We start from the raw sequence: 16,328 nt of genomic DNA on the forward strand, positions 1-16,328 counted from the left end.
AGCAAAATAACTGTTAAACTTTTAAAACTGTTTAAGTGTCAAAAGTTAATAATGACTTTAACTTGTAAAGCAAATCATTTGTTGGTTCAGTTTAGTGTTTGGTCATGTGACCAATTAATCTGATTTTTGATTGCTATGAACTTAGTGCCGTTACTGTGAATTAGCTCTAGTTCTTGTACTACTGTAAAAATGAATACATTTACAAGTAATCCGGAATTGAATTTTAACTAAAATATTACCATTAAAAAGTGAATTTTTTGTTAATAAAAGTCCGTTATTATCATGCAATATTAATTGCTTAATTTGCAATATTATTTAATATTTCGTATTTAAACTAATGTGTTTTTTAAATTATATTTTTCGCCTATTTTCTTCTTTTTAAGTCCATAATAAAGCTATGCAAGAAAGCGTATTGTTTATTAAAATTTGTGTTTATTTTGTGTAAATGAACAAAATGTTTGTTGAATTTTGACGTTTTTTGTCGCTTGCACTTTTTTTTTCTTGTTTGAAGAGAAACGAGCCAAAATTTAGTTAAATTATCAACGAAAACTTAAAAACCCGTTCGTTGTGTGAGCCCATTTTACGACGTCATTGTGTCTAAACTCCACCGCAGAATGAAACAATTTCATGACTCAAATCATCCACAAAATTGCATAGAAGAAGAAAGAGCGGACTGTCGAAATTCGAAATAAAACAGTGGACAAGTGCAGTGTTATCAGAGTGGCATGTCAATCAAAGTGAACACAACAGCGCCAAGTCCCGCCTACGGAGATAACACTATATCAGCCACTAACAGGCATAGGAGGGGCCGTCATCCAACATGGCGTTGCACGACGCTCACGACGTTCGGCGACGCGCACTGCAGCCAACATTCATCCATCGCCGCAACGATGGAACGGCGGCCGTCGCCGTCTATTTTTCGCAAGTTTGCACTCATTTTGTGACAAATGTGCCACTGCTTTTATCGCAATTTACGGATATGAGTGGAGAAGAGCCCATTCAAGTGAAATGTAGAGTATTATGTGAATATATTGATTACAATGTAGGTACCAACGTAACAAACAACGAGGAGGTGTGTTACAAAATTGTAGCTTAAACTATTATCTAACAAATCACTTTTCTATATCGTATTTAAACAAATTGATAAAAAGAAATCAGGTAGGTTCTATGCTTGATTAAAAATATTTATTTATTTAATTATAGTTTTTTAGAATGATATAGAATATAGGTATTTAAGTTATTTTCGGAATTACTCTTTTTTTTATTTGAAAAAAAATTAAATTAGGTAGTATTCAAAATATAATACATTTTGAACATAAAAAAAAATTCTATAAGAAGAACACTCTTGAATTTACGAGTGGATATACCTATAACGATACTTTGGTTTATAGTTGCAAGAATTCAAAAAACTGATTTAGTTTAAACAATTTATAATTAACTAAACAAATCACGATTAAATATTTATGACAATTTTGTATATTTTTAAAGAATTAGACTTTATATCCTCAAAAAAACATATCGTTGTTAATAAAAATATTGTTAACTGCAAAAATAAAATAACAAAAGCTAAAGAAGCATTTATATGTATAAAACCCTAGAAATTTTTAATCCTCTAAATATTAAACCACTTCGAAATTAGGATAATAAGTACACACATTCTTTCAAGAAATGAAAAAGAAAATCAAACGAGTTGAAGGACTCTGGTCGATGGCTCATTTTAGATAGATATAATAGAACTTTTTTATAATTCAAACACTTTTATAAACTAAATAATTATAAAAAATTGCAATTTTTGCGTGATTATTGACATGACGAGTATTTAAAGCTTCAAACAGAGTATAGATTAGAGAGATTAGAAAGTTAATCACAGGATCAAAAATATCTTAAACGTGCGTATTTTTGCAATCACAAGAACATTACTGTAATAATTTAAAAAAAATAGATATTTTTATAACGTCATACTTAGGGTGTGTGTGTAGGTCACATTACTTACAGTTTTAATTCTGTTTAAAGCCTTATTAGTCGCTACTAAATTCTTACGGACACAATAAAATACTTACAAAAAAATAATTTTGATTATTAGGGGATTGACAATTAGACAACTTAATCATGGGATCAAAAATATCGTACGTGCGTATTTTTGTAATCAAATACGTTATTAAATAATTAAGACATTTTTTAGGCAGCGGAATTTTGGTCATAAATTAAAGAAAAATTAAAAGTCTGGGTAATAAATAAATAATCTTATAAAAAAATATTATTTAATTACGTAGCCAAATGGATCTACAAATTCATCAGTTCGATCAATATTATTACTAATTTTTAAAATAGTTTTTTAATTGAGTAACTTAGCATATAAAGAACGACAGATGTTAGAAACATTGCTCTAAAGTTTTAATTTACATTTTGTATGGAGCTTTTTGATCAGGTGGGTATTAAAAAAGTCATTACAAGGCCTATTCATCTTATGAGCCATAGGGAGTCCAGTAATTTGCTCTAACTGATCGTTTTTTAGTGTTGACATTCACAGCAGGATCGCGAACACTTTTTTGCATCTCCCTTTAAAATATCGTACTGAGTTTCATTCAGTGTAATTATAGATTTCTTCACTCCTAGACATTTTTACAGAACCTTTTTACTTTTAAAGCAGGAGCAGAGATAATAAATGGCAATAAAATAATGAGCGCATCATGTCAACTCAGTTCTGGTCATTTCCAATATGCATAATACATCAAAATTCTGGCATAAAATTCGGGATGATATTTCGTCTCCCCCATCCGATCGGTCGTCGCACAGGGGTTGAGGTGTCCGTGTCATCCCCTTTCTGACAGCCCATTGTTGCGAGGTTAAGATAAATGATTGTAAAATAAAACGTGTCTCCCCATCGATGCGATCCAAACACACTATTATTGCCATATAAGCGGAAACCAATGGGGTGAATCTCAATGTGAAATGTAAATATTGCTAAAAATGAATTCAACACACCAAAATCGACGATACAGACAAATAAAATAACAAAAATCTGCACCGCCTTTAACCGAAATCATTTTTACTTAAATTCAATAAAGGAGCCGAAATATTTATTGCAAGAGCGATCACTGATCACAATTGAACAGAAATTATTGTTTTAAGGCGAAATTTAGTTTCAGTGATAACAGGAAGGACTCAAAAAAATTCTCAGATATTGTAAACAAAATTAATTTTTATTATTATTATTTTACAAAATTTTAATCACTCTAAGGGTCGGTTTACAGAACGCTTTAAACGCAATTAAAATTTAATTCGCGATTAACATGATGTTTGTCGTTTGAACTTAATTCGAATTAGTTTAATTCTGTACTAAATTTTAATTTCACTTCTTGTAAACCAACCCCATGTAGACTAAAAAATATGAAAACATTACATTTTATTTCTACACTTTGTGGATAAAATTCAAAAAAGCTGTTAAACATAAAAAGTCTTTAAAAATACTTATATGTAAAGTATAATAATAATAATAATAATAATAATAATAATAATAATAGACCTTTATTAAAGAAAAAAACATATAAAGTATATAAAAATAGATGACATCTTATATTCAACAGGTATAATACAAATTAAATAATAGTAATATTAATTATAAATAATACAAATATGTATATATAGTACCTAATTATGATATCCAAATTACACAAAAAGGAAATAAACACATAAAATAAGTTTTATTAAAAATTTGCGAATGGCACACGAAAATAAGAATTTTTTTGAGTAGCCTTTATTTCAGAAAAAATAATTTGTTATTTTTAAAAAAAAATTATTAATTTTTTTTTTCTACAGTATTTGCTTTTAAGGTAGATAAGAAACGATAGCATATTACCAAGGTTTTTCTAGACACAAATCACGTTTCCGTGGTGTAGTGGTTATCACATCCGCCTAACACGCGGAAGGTCCCCGGTTCGATCCCGGGCGGAAACACTTTTTTTTTTTCATTCAGTTTATTAATAAATTATTGATACAATTTTAACTACAGGTTCTCTTGTAAATTATAAATGCATTAAATAAGATTATTAAAAAAACCAAGTACTTTTAATGTTCTTTGATCCTAGAAAATTCAGTGTTAGATATTACAACTTTTTTTTTCTTTTTTAACAGATTTTAAACAGTCGCTGCAATATTTTACTAAATCACGTCATGAACTTAACTCAGGTCATCTCAGATACAAACTTTAATTATAGTTAGCTACTTAATAACAACAAGTGTTATGTTTTTTAGGTTTTTTAGTCATTATTAATACATACGTATGAATAGTGCTTTAATTTTATGCTTCATTAAATTCACAATAACAATAATTCTGTCACATAATTAGAAGGGTCAAGCCTGATCCCTTGTGAACAGTTATAAAAAGTAGGGGTGCGGTTGCACCAAAGTTATGACATCGAAAGCTTATGGTGTTTACAAACAAAAATTTCATAAAAAGTATGGTGGTTTGCGTATGTTATGAAAATATAATGTCAAAAAGAAGAAACAAAAATATCATTATATTAGCAAACTGAATAACAAAAAGCATGCTAAATAAAACATTATACCCAATATTCTTTTTCAATTTTGTCACAAATGAATTTTTCGGTAATTAGAAACTCGCAGCGTAATAAAAATTATTACTGTTTTTTAATTTATAATTAAAATTAAGATAATGCCGTAATGGTAATGTGTAGTAGCCCACCTACAACAGATGCTCGTCCATAAGAGAGCAGCATTTCGGGCCTAAGAAGTGAGTGTTATTTGCTATAGCCAAACATAAACACATCTTAATCTGTGCTATAGAACAACGTGATTACGTCCGCCTAGTTGGATGCATGATGCGGGATATCCTAGACAGGCGAATGCATGTATACTATTTGCTAAGCTAACAGGATGCATTTGTCAATAAACACTGAAGTGCATGGTGCAAACACCTCAATCGCAGTGTTAAGGCGGAGCTCGTGCTCTGCTCGTTCAGATAAGGATTACCAGCAATCCATCCAATCCTTTAGTCCGCGTTCCTGGTTGATGCAATGATTTCTCAATGCATATGTGGTGGTAACGTCGTCATCATCAAAGACAAAATCTTGCCTCAAAATTAACTTGTCCAATTTATAACAGACGACAAATCCTGCTTCCAATTTATCTACCGGAGCCGTAAGAACTGCGGATCTTCGAACAAAACAAGACAATGGAAACCAGCTGCATTACTGCATCACCTGTTCGGGCTTAGGTGTAAGCTCGCCTACCTGCTGCTGCAGGAGAGAGCCACATACACACACCAAATCCTGCCCCTGTCTCATCTCGCTGCAGTGGCGGCCGCTGCCGAGGGGCCAAACAACACAAATAAAACAGCACAGACTTTATTAAATTACTCTGAGATACATTGACACTTTTTTGTCCATTTATGAGCCCACTGAAGTAAAATAAACCCGACTTAACATAAATGTTATTACAATACAGGTTGGTTTTAACCACGGACCGCCACTGCTCGGCGGACACGGCAGGAACAAGGGAAATCTTACTACTTTTCTCGGATCGTTTAAAGAGGTTTCCGACTAAAAGGATAACGAATTAATTGAATGCACTGCTTATCGTTTAACGCTAAGTATTTGCTACTCGGGTTTTAAAAAAAGATTTAGAAGAATCCTGCTTTACGGCGCAAAGCCGCCGCTTAATTTCGCGTCTTTATGGAAAAATCCCTCCAATTTTCGATCGAGCATATACACAGTGAACTTGTTGAAGTGATAAATTTCCGAACGCATTTATGGAATTTAGTGCAAGTCCCTCGCCGTTGCCACAACTAAATTTTATAATAAAGTTAGCAGACAGCTTTAGTAGCCCGCAGAGGTGGTCGTAGATGGTGGAAAGTGTGTAGTGTCCGGCACACAACCCACTAAGATAATAAAACTCAGTGCCTAAGCCTTGCTGGACAAAGCCTTGGCTGAAGTAAATTGCCGGCATGGATTACCAGGATTTGTTTAGGAACTCCCGTACCTGAAAGCACCACGTTCTTCCTTCCACCGCAAGGTAATTTCTATATACGTGACTTACATTTAAACTTGGAACGGCCAAACAGAACAGCATTCAATTAAGGGAAGCTTTCTCATTTTATTTGTAATTACACACCGACCATAAAACGAAATTAATGACCTGTTCGTGGATTTTTCAGGTGCTGGCTCAAATTAACTTATAGAGGTGCTGCCGATATTGCCCACGACTCGAAAATATTTACTTCAGATTGTGTCTCCTTTTTATACTTTTTCAAACAAGTCTTGGTTTCTTTGACACTCATTTCAAGCATAATAAAAATGTAAAGCTACGTACGATTTATTTATTTAATACCTTTTTCCCTCGCCATAATCTTTTAAAGAATGTATATTCTATTCCTATTTTATTCCTATCTTTATTCCTATTCCTATTCCTACCTGTACCTGTCCACCACTTCTCTTATTGAGAGAATTTATTAAATGCATTTTTTAATTATTTTGTGTCGTTCAGTGGCATTTATGGCTGCTGTATTTCACAGATGAAGTAAATTGAGCTTGAAAAATACGGCTGATTGAGCTGCATATTCAGATAGAATTGAAATAAAATATCGTTTGGTGCCAGTGATCGATGGGGGATACCACGAACACGAAATACAAGTATTAGGAGTGCAATCCTTGAGTAAATGACAGATTAGAAGAATACAGAAACGGACAAGCACGCTTACTATTATCCGGTTAATTCAATGAGCGGCGTGATGCGTAAAACAAACATAAAGGGCGAGTAAAGGCACGTGCTTTTTGTACTACACGTGCCCTCCACACACCCTTAAAACAATTGTTATTAAACTGTCTTTGAGTTGGGTTTGTCCCTTTGAAAAAATTTGGATTATGTTACCTAAACGAAAAATAATCACGAAAAACGGAAGTGAAATTCGCCCCCACAGAGCGCGTAATTATGGACGGAGCAGCGAAATCATTCAGTATGTAAAAACCCATCAGTTGGTTTTAATTAAAAATCGATGCATTGCAAATAAGCAAAAATTGAATGATTTTTTTGTGGATATTAAAAATCAGTGAAGTCGGATTGGAATTGATTTTAAATAGGAGGATTATGGCCAATAATAGGATTTGAAAACTGAGCTTCCGAGCCGTGGCTTTTTAATCTCTTCTGTGTTTTGACTAAGCATATCTAAATTGCCCTCCGCAACTGTTGTTATCACAGGGTTTACTTTATTAAAAAGTATTTAATTGTGACAATTTTGATGAATTTGTTGGTACAATCTACGGGGGGATTACGGCGTTTTTCTAGATCACTAATTACAACAATCAGTAGCTTCGTCATTATTAGAGCCATAAATTTACATCGTATGAAATATTTCACGAAACACACGTTTTTCCCACTGTTTGAATACAAAAATAAATTACCAACAATTAATCACTCAACATATTTTTCGTTTGATTGAAATATGGCTCCGATATCGAACAATTCATCATTGCGAATTCTACCCACATTCTGCTTAATTTTACCAATGCAAATTAATACAACCCTGTCCCAGTCGCATGTTTATCTCTTTGTTTAAATATAATAAAAAGGCCCATTACACAAATTGCTCCAACTACTGACAGATTTATTGCTAATAACTCAAAGATAATTTTCGGTGTTCAGTCTGATCATTTATCTTTTATCTTAATCCCAAAATAAAAATTGATATTTATGCCCTTGCATCACATGTTTGCTGCAAAATAATTCAAAACGAATCAAATTATAACGCGATGCCTGGTCACGTGTCGCGTTGTTTTTCTTTTTGTTATTTTTTCAAAACTAAAGTGCGTAATCCGGGCATGGATCGACACGTTCCCATTAGCATAACATTTTTATTCGCTCTTTTAATAAAGTAAATAAAGGGTTGCTTGTTTGCGATGCATTCGTGTGAAATATTTCAAATCTCACAGACGTCAAGAGTTCGAAAGCATATGCTCGAGGCCCATTGTAAAATGGAATATAATTTTGAGACGCTGTTTTTTTAACTTTTCGAGGGGGGAACACAATTTTGAAAAAGTGTGAAAGATTGTTTAAGCCCCGGTTATTTTTTAGTGGTGCACGTTCGTTCGTGTTTACGATCCCGATATTTTCATCAGTTTAATATGGTTTTAGGTCGGGATTAGGAGCTGTCCTTGCGCTTAATAAACTCCATGTAGCGCAAATTTTACATTGTAATTCATTTACTAGTTATTATATATGATCACAAAGACATGATAATAGCAAAAGGAACAATAGTGGAGAAGTTATAACAGTTAGTAATCCGGGGCGTTATGCGGACAATACGAAGATCCTTTCTGTATCCTAGTATTCTGGACCGAGTCCACATTTCCATTACAATGCAGTCCTTTGTGTGGCACGGCGGCTCTATCGCCATACTTCATACAATTCACATCGGGTGATATATTATGTTTACTAGCATAGCAAAGAGCATAACGCCTTCCACCAAACAAACTTGGAGAAACACCAGATTAGAAAATACCATCGCGCTTAATTAATAATCTGACTTAGTCAACGGCGGGTGAAATCACTTAGGGGGCAAATCGCGCTCTCCCCGAGGGCGAACGCATCCCCGTATTGTGATGTCAAATAGTGTCCTTTTTAACAACAGATGGTACTCATTACTCCGCACCAGCCATAAAACCGCTTTGTACCTCATAATGTGGCGGGAAATTGTATTTGTTGTTTGGCTATTTATTATATTATCTGTTGGTTTTGTTTGGAGGGTGCGTGATTTATGTAGCACCACCTAAAAAGACGAGCCATAAAAGATGTTTGCTTTGTGCATACGCCGGGTGGGCAAACACTGATACCAATTTAATGCCACGTCCACTTTTTCAGTTTCTACTATTTGACAAAGAATTTGACTGTAAATATTTGGCGCGACTAAAATGTGGAACAAACCGATTTTTTTAAAATCAGAAATGTATTTTCAAAAAAAAAAACAAAGAGATCTAAGATCTGAAAGATTTTTGAAAAAGCCATTTAAATGTGGGGGCTTCCTATTATAGGACCTTTTTCATTGCGATTAATAGAGTTAATGGGGCCCCCGTTTTCAGAAGCAATTATGCGACCGATTTGTAAATTTAAAAACCCCTTAGATCGAGCAGTAAGCCCGTGTTTGCAAATCGCATTGATTAAATAGTACACAGCAGTCATAATTGGCTTATCGTGCTTATGATGAAAGATAAGTCGGCTTATGTTCGCTCATAGGCATAGGGTAGTTCTCTCCTGCACCCCGTTTTGCTAGATATATTAGCTAGAAATTGCATCTGACACCGACAAGCAATGTTATCAGCGAGTCAAATGCGCTTAGCATTGCAATACGTGTGCTCCTTATTGGGGAAAATTCGACTGATTGCAATATGATCGAAGAATGGCAATGTTTTTTTAAGCGCCGTAAATTAGGAGACCGATTCGTTTCTATCTACACATGTCAGCTTGTTAGTGCCCTCTCATCACACCCTTATTTTTGGGGCTAATCGTACCAAAACGTTGACGGTGTCGTTGAGTTTGTAAGTATTTAGTATTCAGATAACGCGCTCTGCTGCGCTCATGCATATTCATCAAGCGGTAATTAATCATCAGTCCGGGGAATAGGGTGGAAGCACCCTCCATAGAGGCTGCGCCCTTATAATGTCATATTATGCAAGTTGCCACACTTGCTACCAACAATTTCAAACTAGCTCCAAGCTTTAAATAATCATTAGAAAATTACCCAAATCCCCGACGCGTTTTTCAGCGGAAAAACATTTTTGAGATTTGTGCGGCTTTTGCTCGTATATAATTAAAGCAACAATGAGAAGGGCTTTAAGGAAATTTTGTTAGAAAAGGGTTGCGTCCTTGATTTGAATATAAAGCAGTTTTCATTTGAAATGCAAAACTTGGGAATAATATTCAGGCAATTCAGTAAAATAAATAAAGCTTTATATACATTTTGCATAAGTTAATTATGAGTTATTATGAGGATACAGCAGCGACAACAAAATTAACTTGCTCGAAGGTTTTCTCTACAAGGGCTTTTTCCAAAATGTAAGTGGAAAAGAGAAAGAGGCGGTTCGCGTCTAGGCACTCTTGGCACGGATTGGAACCGTTTATGTTACGTAGACAAATCTGCGGATTACAAAGCATTAACTTTAAATTATTATTGTAAACATATCTAAGGTGATATTTATAATATTATACCTACTTTATCTAAGCAATTTCGCCGTTTTTCATAGCAATTTAAGATCAACTTTTTATGAAAATTTGAAGAAAGAACAAAAATTTGTCTAGACCACGAAAACATCTCATTAGAAAAAATAATAAAAAATATATTTTTTTAGTATTAAATACAGAGTGAGAATCTATGGCGTAGAGTGGCATAGGTAATAGATTTTTTAAATTTTAGATAAGAAAAATATTGCTTTATTGCTTAACAAATGTGATTGGCTTGTTTTATAAAACATATTTTAATTTTTTACAGTTATTTAATTTAATGCATTAAATGTTATTCTATTAAGTTTAAAAAAATTGATATTCAAAATTATTTTGTCTAATATTACCAAACAAAATGGAAACCATTTTATCTGTTATATGTAACCCGCTGTACGGTCGCGTATTGTTAGTTATCTACAGTTGAAACCAAAATGATATTGAATTTGTAATTAAAAACTTTCATTGTTACTCACCGTTTTTATCAGTAACTTATTTATTATTAATTATTACGACTCTGCTTTAAAATTCTAAAGTAAAGCTTAACAATTTTTACACGTAATACCGCATTTAAATATAAAAAATTGGCAGCGGTGTGTTTTTTTTTGTTTAAAATAAAACTACCAAAATTTATTATTACATGTCGTTTAAATACTCATATATTGGTTTAATTAATTAAGAGAATATATTTTTTTGTTGCAAAAAGTCTTAGAGGAAATAACTGGAATGTTTTATTTATCGCGTGAGCTGAATTTTTATATTTAGATGTTCTTTATTTAAGTGGTTCAAAAGTTAAGAAAACAATGTTGATAACATTTCACTCTAAATTATTTGCGATATCTCTGAACTGACCACAAAAACTTTAAAAATCTTAGTGGATGGATACAGTTCAAATATACCGCTTTACTTGGTATTCAATAAAGCTACCGTTGAACTGTTTAGTATCAATTTAGTTTAAACTAAGAAAGCCACAATACTGCAGTCGCAGTGTAATTTTAGCTCTCATATTTTTCATAAAATTATTGTGTAAAATCGTTGTGAAATAATAATATTTTAATTTAAAATGAGCGTGATTTGAGTAACCCAGTCTTGAAGAAAACACCCGATTTTAGCCGAGGCCGTCCGATTGACAATAAAAGCCAAAGAAAACGCAAAATAAGTCAGCTGTATTGACGCTTGAGTGACGTGAAAGAATATTCAAGAAAGATTACTAACAAACAACACAAAATTATTGTGATTTATCTTCTCTAAAATGAAGATATTAATCCTCGTATCGCTTGTGGCATTTTTTGGTAAGTTTCATCGCGTACTTACATCGATTTTGTTGTTGTTTACGTATCTTATCTTATCTGACATTTCATCTAACCATTATTTAAATAATTTATTAAAAGCTATTTACTCAATCCAAAGACACCAATTCCACATCCTTGAAATATGAGTAAACCAGGGATGTAATTGATTATACGAATGAGTCATTTATTTTCCATGCCAGACATGTGATTTGATAAATATTGGATCAAGGGTGATTCCCACAATTTCCTGTGCTTCTGGAATTAAATTCCGTCACGTTGGATTTTTTTAAGACAATGTCTTTGTCTTGGAGTTATTCACAATGCAAACTTTGGCAGCCAACAATGTTTATTTACGCTTTTATTATCTAAAATTAAACCTCAATTGCGACGCTAATGAATTGCAAATTGTTAATAATCAGCTATTAATGTATTTTATAATTAAAAATATAAGGAAAATACACTACTTTTAACGTAGTTACTTTCACCTTGAATTATGGGAAGCACACATGACATTAAATTTGAACGCTGGATTAACGCAAAAAGGGAAAACGAAACCAAACGGTAATTAAATTATAAACGGGTATCGTACTAAACTCGATTTATAATCAAAAGACACATATTTCGTTGAAATACCATAAAAAATTGAATTACCACCACTAAAAGTTAGTCATGCCGTAACTATAAAATTATGCATGACTAACATTTAAAGCTTTTGTTTAAATATTCGCAACGGCTAAAAATTATCTCTTCAAGCGATTAGCTGCTGAATAAACACCTATCATGATCGGGTCAATATTTACACACTCATTAATCAATTTTTTTAATGAAATTATTACTGAACGTTCTATTAATTTTAGCCTTCACAAGCGGAGTTTTCGTCCCTCCCCGACCAGGACATAAGCGTTTGGTAGATTCAAAAGAATGCACTTGGGGACCTTCATACTGGTGCCAGAATTTAACGTGAGTTAAACGGCGAGTAAAATATCCTTGTAATTTTACTGTCGTTTTATCTGAAGCGTGCAGAAAATAATTTGATGGTAATGGTAAAGCCTACGGCTATCATGTTTGAGTGTCATCTTTAACTTTTCTTCATAGCCGATAATAACTTTTTACCGCAAATTATGTAACGCTTGTACGTTTTTCTGCAAGACGAGAAAATCCAAGCAACTGGATTTTACCCTTAACAAGAAATAATAATAATAATAAAAAAGTACAGATTTGTAAAGCTATTTGTAAATTACAGAGTTGTTTAATTATTTAAGTATTTGCTAGTTTTGGCAAACTCAGCAAAATTTGGTTTTGCTAATAGATACTTTTAGGGCGGCTTCCGACTGCCGCGCTGTGAGACACTGCATCCAAACGGTTTGGGTGCACAAGCAGTTGCCCCCAGATGGTAGTAGCATTTGTCAGACTTGTCTCGATATGGTTAAACAAGCACGAGACCAACTTGAAAGTAACGAGACCCAAGTACGAGTTGTTTTTTTTACGATCAACTGAATTAATTGTTGTTTTGTTCAGGAGTTGATCAAAGAAGTGTTTGAAGGGTCATGCCATCTCTTGCACTTTAAAGAAATCGTTAAAGAGTGCGACAAAATCGCTGATCAGTACATCCCCGAATTGATTGATACTTTAGCTTCGGAAATGAACCCACAAGTCGTGTGTTCCGTGGCTGGTTTATGTAACAGTGAAAAGGTCCAGAAATTGATAGCTGAGGAAAAAGGTTTGAAGCCACAAAATGTGGGCACTTGTGAAGGTTGCCAGACTGTTGTTGGGATAATGGAGGAGAAGTTTAATAAAATGTCACGCGACGATGTGTTGCAAAGCTTCTTACAGGTACTTGATTTTTTTCAAGACAGGTTTTAAATAATCAATTGGCAGATTTGTGGGCGAACTGGCAGTTTGTCAGATGGGTGCAGCAACATTGTTATCACATACTTCAACGAAATTTACAACCATTTGAAAGACAATTTCAATCCGACTGATTTTTGTTTGATGACTGGAGAGTGTAGCTCAAAGTTTCACACTCATGCTAATGTCGAAATCACGCCAATGTCGCACATTGGGTACGTGCAAGTTGGAGGGAAACAAAAGGACGATCTCCCGTGTGAATTTTGCGAGCAGTTGGTTACTCATTTGCGAGACTTGCTCATTGCTAATACGACCGAACATGAGTTTAAGAGAGTCCTTGAAGGGTTGTGCAAGCAAACGAAATCATTCAAAGCACAATGCCTTAGTCTAGTCGATGAGTATTACGGCGCTATTTATACATTCTTGGTTTCGGAATTGAACGCTAACGAAGTGTGTGTTTTTGCCGGCATTTGTCCAAGAAACAATACGCAAGGGGTGCCTCCAATTATGCCTCTTTTACCAGTCGAGACTTTGGAAATCACCCCAGCGCCGGTAATCCGAGTCAATATAGCCAAAGATGGCTCGTCGGTCAAAGTTATGGCACGACCTGAGGAAATACAACTACCAATTGAGCGGATGATGCCACCTCACGCCCAGGAAATGTACAATTCCCAAACTTGCGTCTTCTGCGAGTATTTCTTGCATTACTTACAACAAGCTATCACCACTCCTGCAACAGAGGTAGTGTTTGTTTCTCCTTAACCGTAAACTTTTATTCGATGTGTTTAGGAGGAAATAAAGGAAGTAATTGATAAAGCCTGCGCTAAATTACCCCGCAGCATCAACACCACATGTGTTGAGTTCGTTGATACTTACGAGCCAGCTTTGGTGGCAATTTTGGCGCAAGAGATCGACCCCTCGCAAGTTTGTCCCCTGATTAAAGCTTGCCCGTCCAACACGAGAGACGTGGAAGTGTTCATGCAACAAGGCTCTGACGGTTCCAAGTGTCCCTTGTGTCTGTTTGCCGTTTCAAAGCTTGAGCAAATGGTGAAAGACAAAAAAACTGAGGTAAGCGGAGATTTGTTCAGGTTGCGGAGGAAAAGATTACACAGAAAGAGAATGCGTTTGAGATTAAGAAAGTAGTGAAATGTAATTAATTGACTGAATAAATCGTGTATTTCAATTGTATTTTTATGTGTAGCAAAACATCAAGGCAGCACTCAACAAGTTGTGCGATCATTTGCCGAATGATATCGCCGCTGAATGTAACGATTTTGTCAACACTTACACTGATGAGCTCGTCCAGTTGCTTATTGCTGATTTAACCCCGCAAGAAGTTTGCGTCTATCTTAAACTTTGTTCGGATAATAAACCACCGACTGGTTTTATCGGCGGTGATACTTGTACGTTATTGTGATTGTTGTGAATTTTTTCCTAATGTAATTATTGCAGCCACGAATATGATAGCTGATGACACAATTAATGGAAAAAATGTTAAACTTGCACCAGTCACCGATAATCCAAGATGCGTCCTTTGCGAGTTCATAATGAAAGAAGTGCAAGACGAGCTTAAAGACAATTCTACTGAAGTATGTTTCAGTTAGTTTCACAATAAGCGGAACGAAATAATTTTTTAGGAAGCCATCAAAAAAACAGTGCACAATATTTGTAACATCATGCCCAAGTCAATTAGCAAAGAATGCAACGATTTTGTAAATGAATACGCCGATACCATTATCCAATTACTGATTGAAGCAACGGTCCCTAGCGAAATCTGCCGCATGATGCACATGTGCGATAACACTCAAATTGAACAAGCAAAGGTTGAAATTTTTGAATGTGCCATTTGCGAAAGTCTGGTTTATGCCATGGAGAAGATTTTGGACAACCCGAAAGTTGATCACAGCATTGACCACGTCCTGGAGAAAGCGTGCCGGGCTTTACCCCACAAAGAGCAAACAAAGGTAAAGTTGGATTAATTGCCGTTTTCAAGTAACTTATTTCGTTCAAGTGCACGGAAATCATCGAAAAATATGGCAAAACCATCTATAATCTCGTGACACATTTGGCCGACAAGGGACTAGTCTGTAAAGAAATCGCTCTCTGTGCTGCTAGACCCGCCCGACCGAGTCGTCCAACCTTAGTGGGGGCAAATAGATGCACATGGGGGCCCAGCTTTTGGTGTGCTAGTGACGAAAATGCCGAGAAATGTGGCAAAGCGGTAATTTGTTAGTGAGGTGATTGCCACGAGTTTTATACAATTTTTTCAGGCTAAGGTACATTGCCAACAAAAGATCTGGTTGGCACCGTCGGCCCCCAAGGTGTGACTTACTACAATGAACAACTTAGTTATTTTAGTTAAGAATATAATGTAACTATCCACCAAAGTTTGTTAATAAATTCAATTCGATAATTAAGCTATTTTAAGTGTGAGTAAGGGCTTGTTAGTCACAGTTTGATCGTTTTTTTCCTATAAGCTTGTTTGGTGGCCATAATGTGAAATGGAAACTGTGATAAGAAATGACTTGTAACAGTAAGTGTATTTAGTTACAAAATAAAGGAGATTTCTTTTTCAGTCTGGCTTTTATTTTATCCCTATGATTTTATCCCTACATTTTTTCTCTAAGCTATAACAGTTAAAAGAACTACAAAAATTTCGGTTCTAAGCCTATACTTTTGTTTATTGACTCAACAGTTACTTCGTTGTTTGAATACGACTAATTTAACAATTCGAGAAAGACGTTAAAGTGATTAAAGTATTTCAAAAAACACGTGCTTGTGTTTTATAAAAAGGTATTTTTAACACAAGAGTGGGAATACATTTACCATTAATTAATTTTTGAAAATGGCGTAGGAATATACAAAGAAAACAAGATGAATTTTTATTCAAATTGAATTTTGTGTATATGATCTTGATAAGTGACAGCTAAAAATCTATTTTTCGTGTTAAATTATCCCGTC

General features: G+C 34.4%; 1 protein-coding gene, 1 long non-coding RNA gene and 1 other non-coding gene across 3 annotated transcripts; all 3 read left to right on the forward strand.

Annotated features, from left to right (window-relative positions):
• Window positions 1-3,884: 3,884 nt before the first annotated feature.
• Window positions 3,885-3,957, forward strand: TRNAV-AAC (transfer RNA valine (anticodon AAC)). The gene has a single exon. It is a non-coding gene; the product is annotated as a tRNA-Val (tRNA).
• Window positions 3,958-5,737: 1,780 nt separating this feature from the next.
• Window positions 5,738-6,329, forward strand: LOC107398975 (uncharacterized). The gene is made up of 2 exons (XR_001575683.2): window positions 5,738-6,033; window positions 6,176-6,329. It is a non-coding gene; the product is annotated as an uncharacterized LOC107398975 (long non-coding RNA).
• A 5,025-nt stretch (window positions 6,330-11,354) lies between these two features.
• Window positions 11,355-15,942, forward strand: Sap-r (Saposin-related). The gene is made up of 11 exons (XM_961759.5): window positions 11,355-11,519; window positions 12,377-12,479; window positions 12,839-12,986; window positions 13,038-13,352; window positions 13,398-14,108; window positions 14,157-14,435; window positions 14,569-14,770; window positions 14,820-14,956; window positions 15,005-15,331; window positions 15,379-15,588; window positions 15,638-15,942. Exons 1-11 carry the CDS (start codon window positions 11,480-11,482, stop codon window positions 15,692-15,694), a joined length of 2,529 nt encoding a protein of 842 aa, XP_966852.1. The 5' UTR covers window positions 11,355-11,479; the 3' UTR covers window positions 15,695-15,942.
• The last annotated feature ends 386 nt before the right edge of the window (window positions 15,943-16,328 follow it).

The sequence above is a fragment of the Tribolium castaneum genome, chromosome 4 (assembly GCF_031307605.1).
Source record: "Tribolium castaneum strain GA2 chromosome 4, icTriCast1.1, whole genome shotgun sequence".
NCBI classification, from domain to species: Eukaryota; Metazoa; Arthropoda; class Insecta; order Coleoptera; family Tenebrionidae; genus Tribolium; species Tribolium castaneum.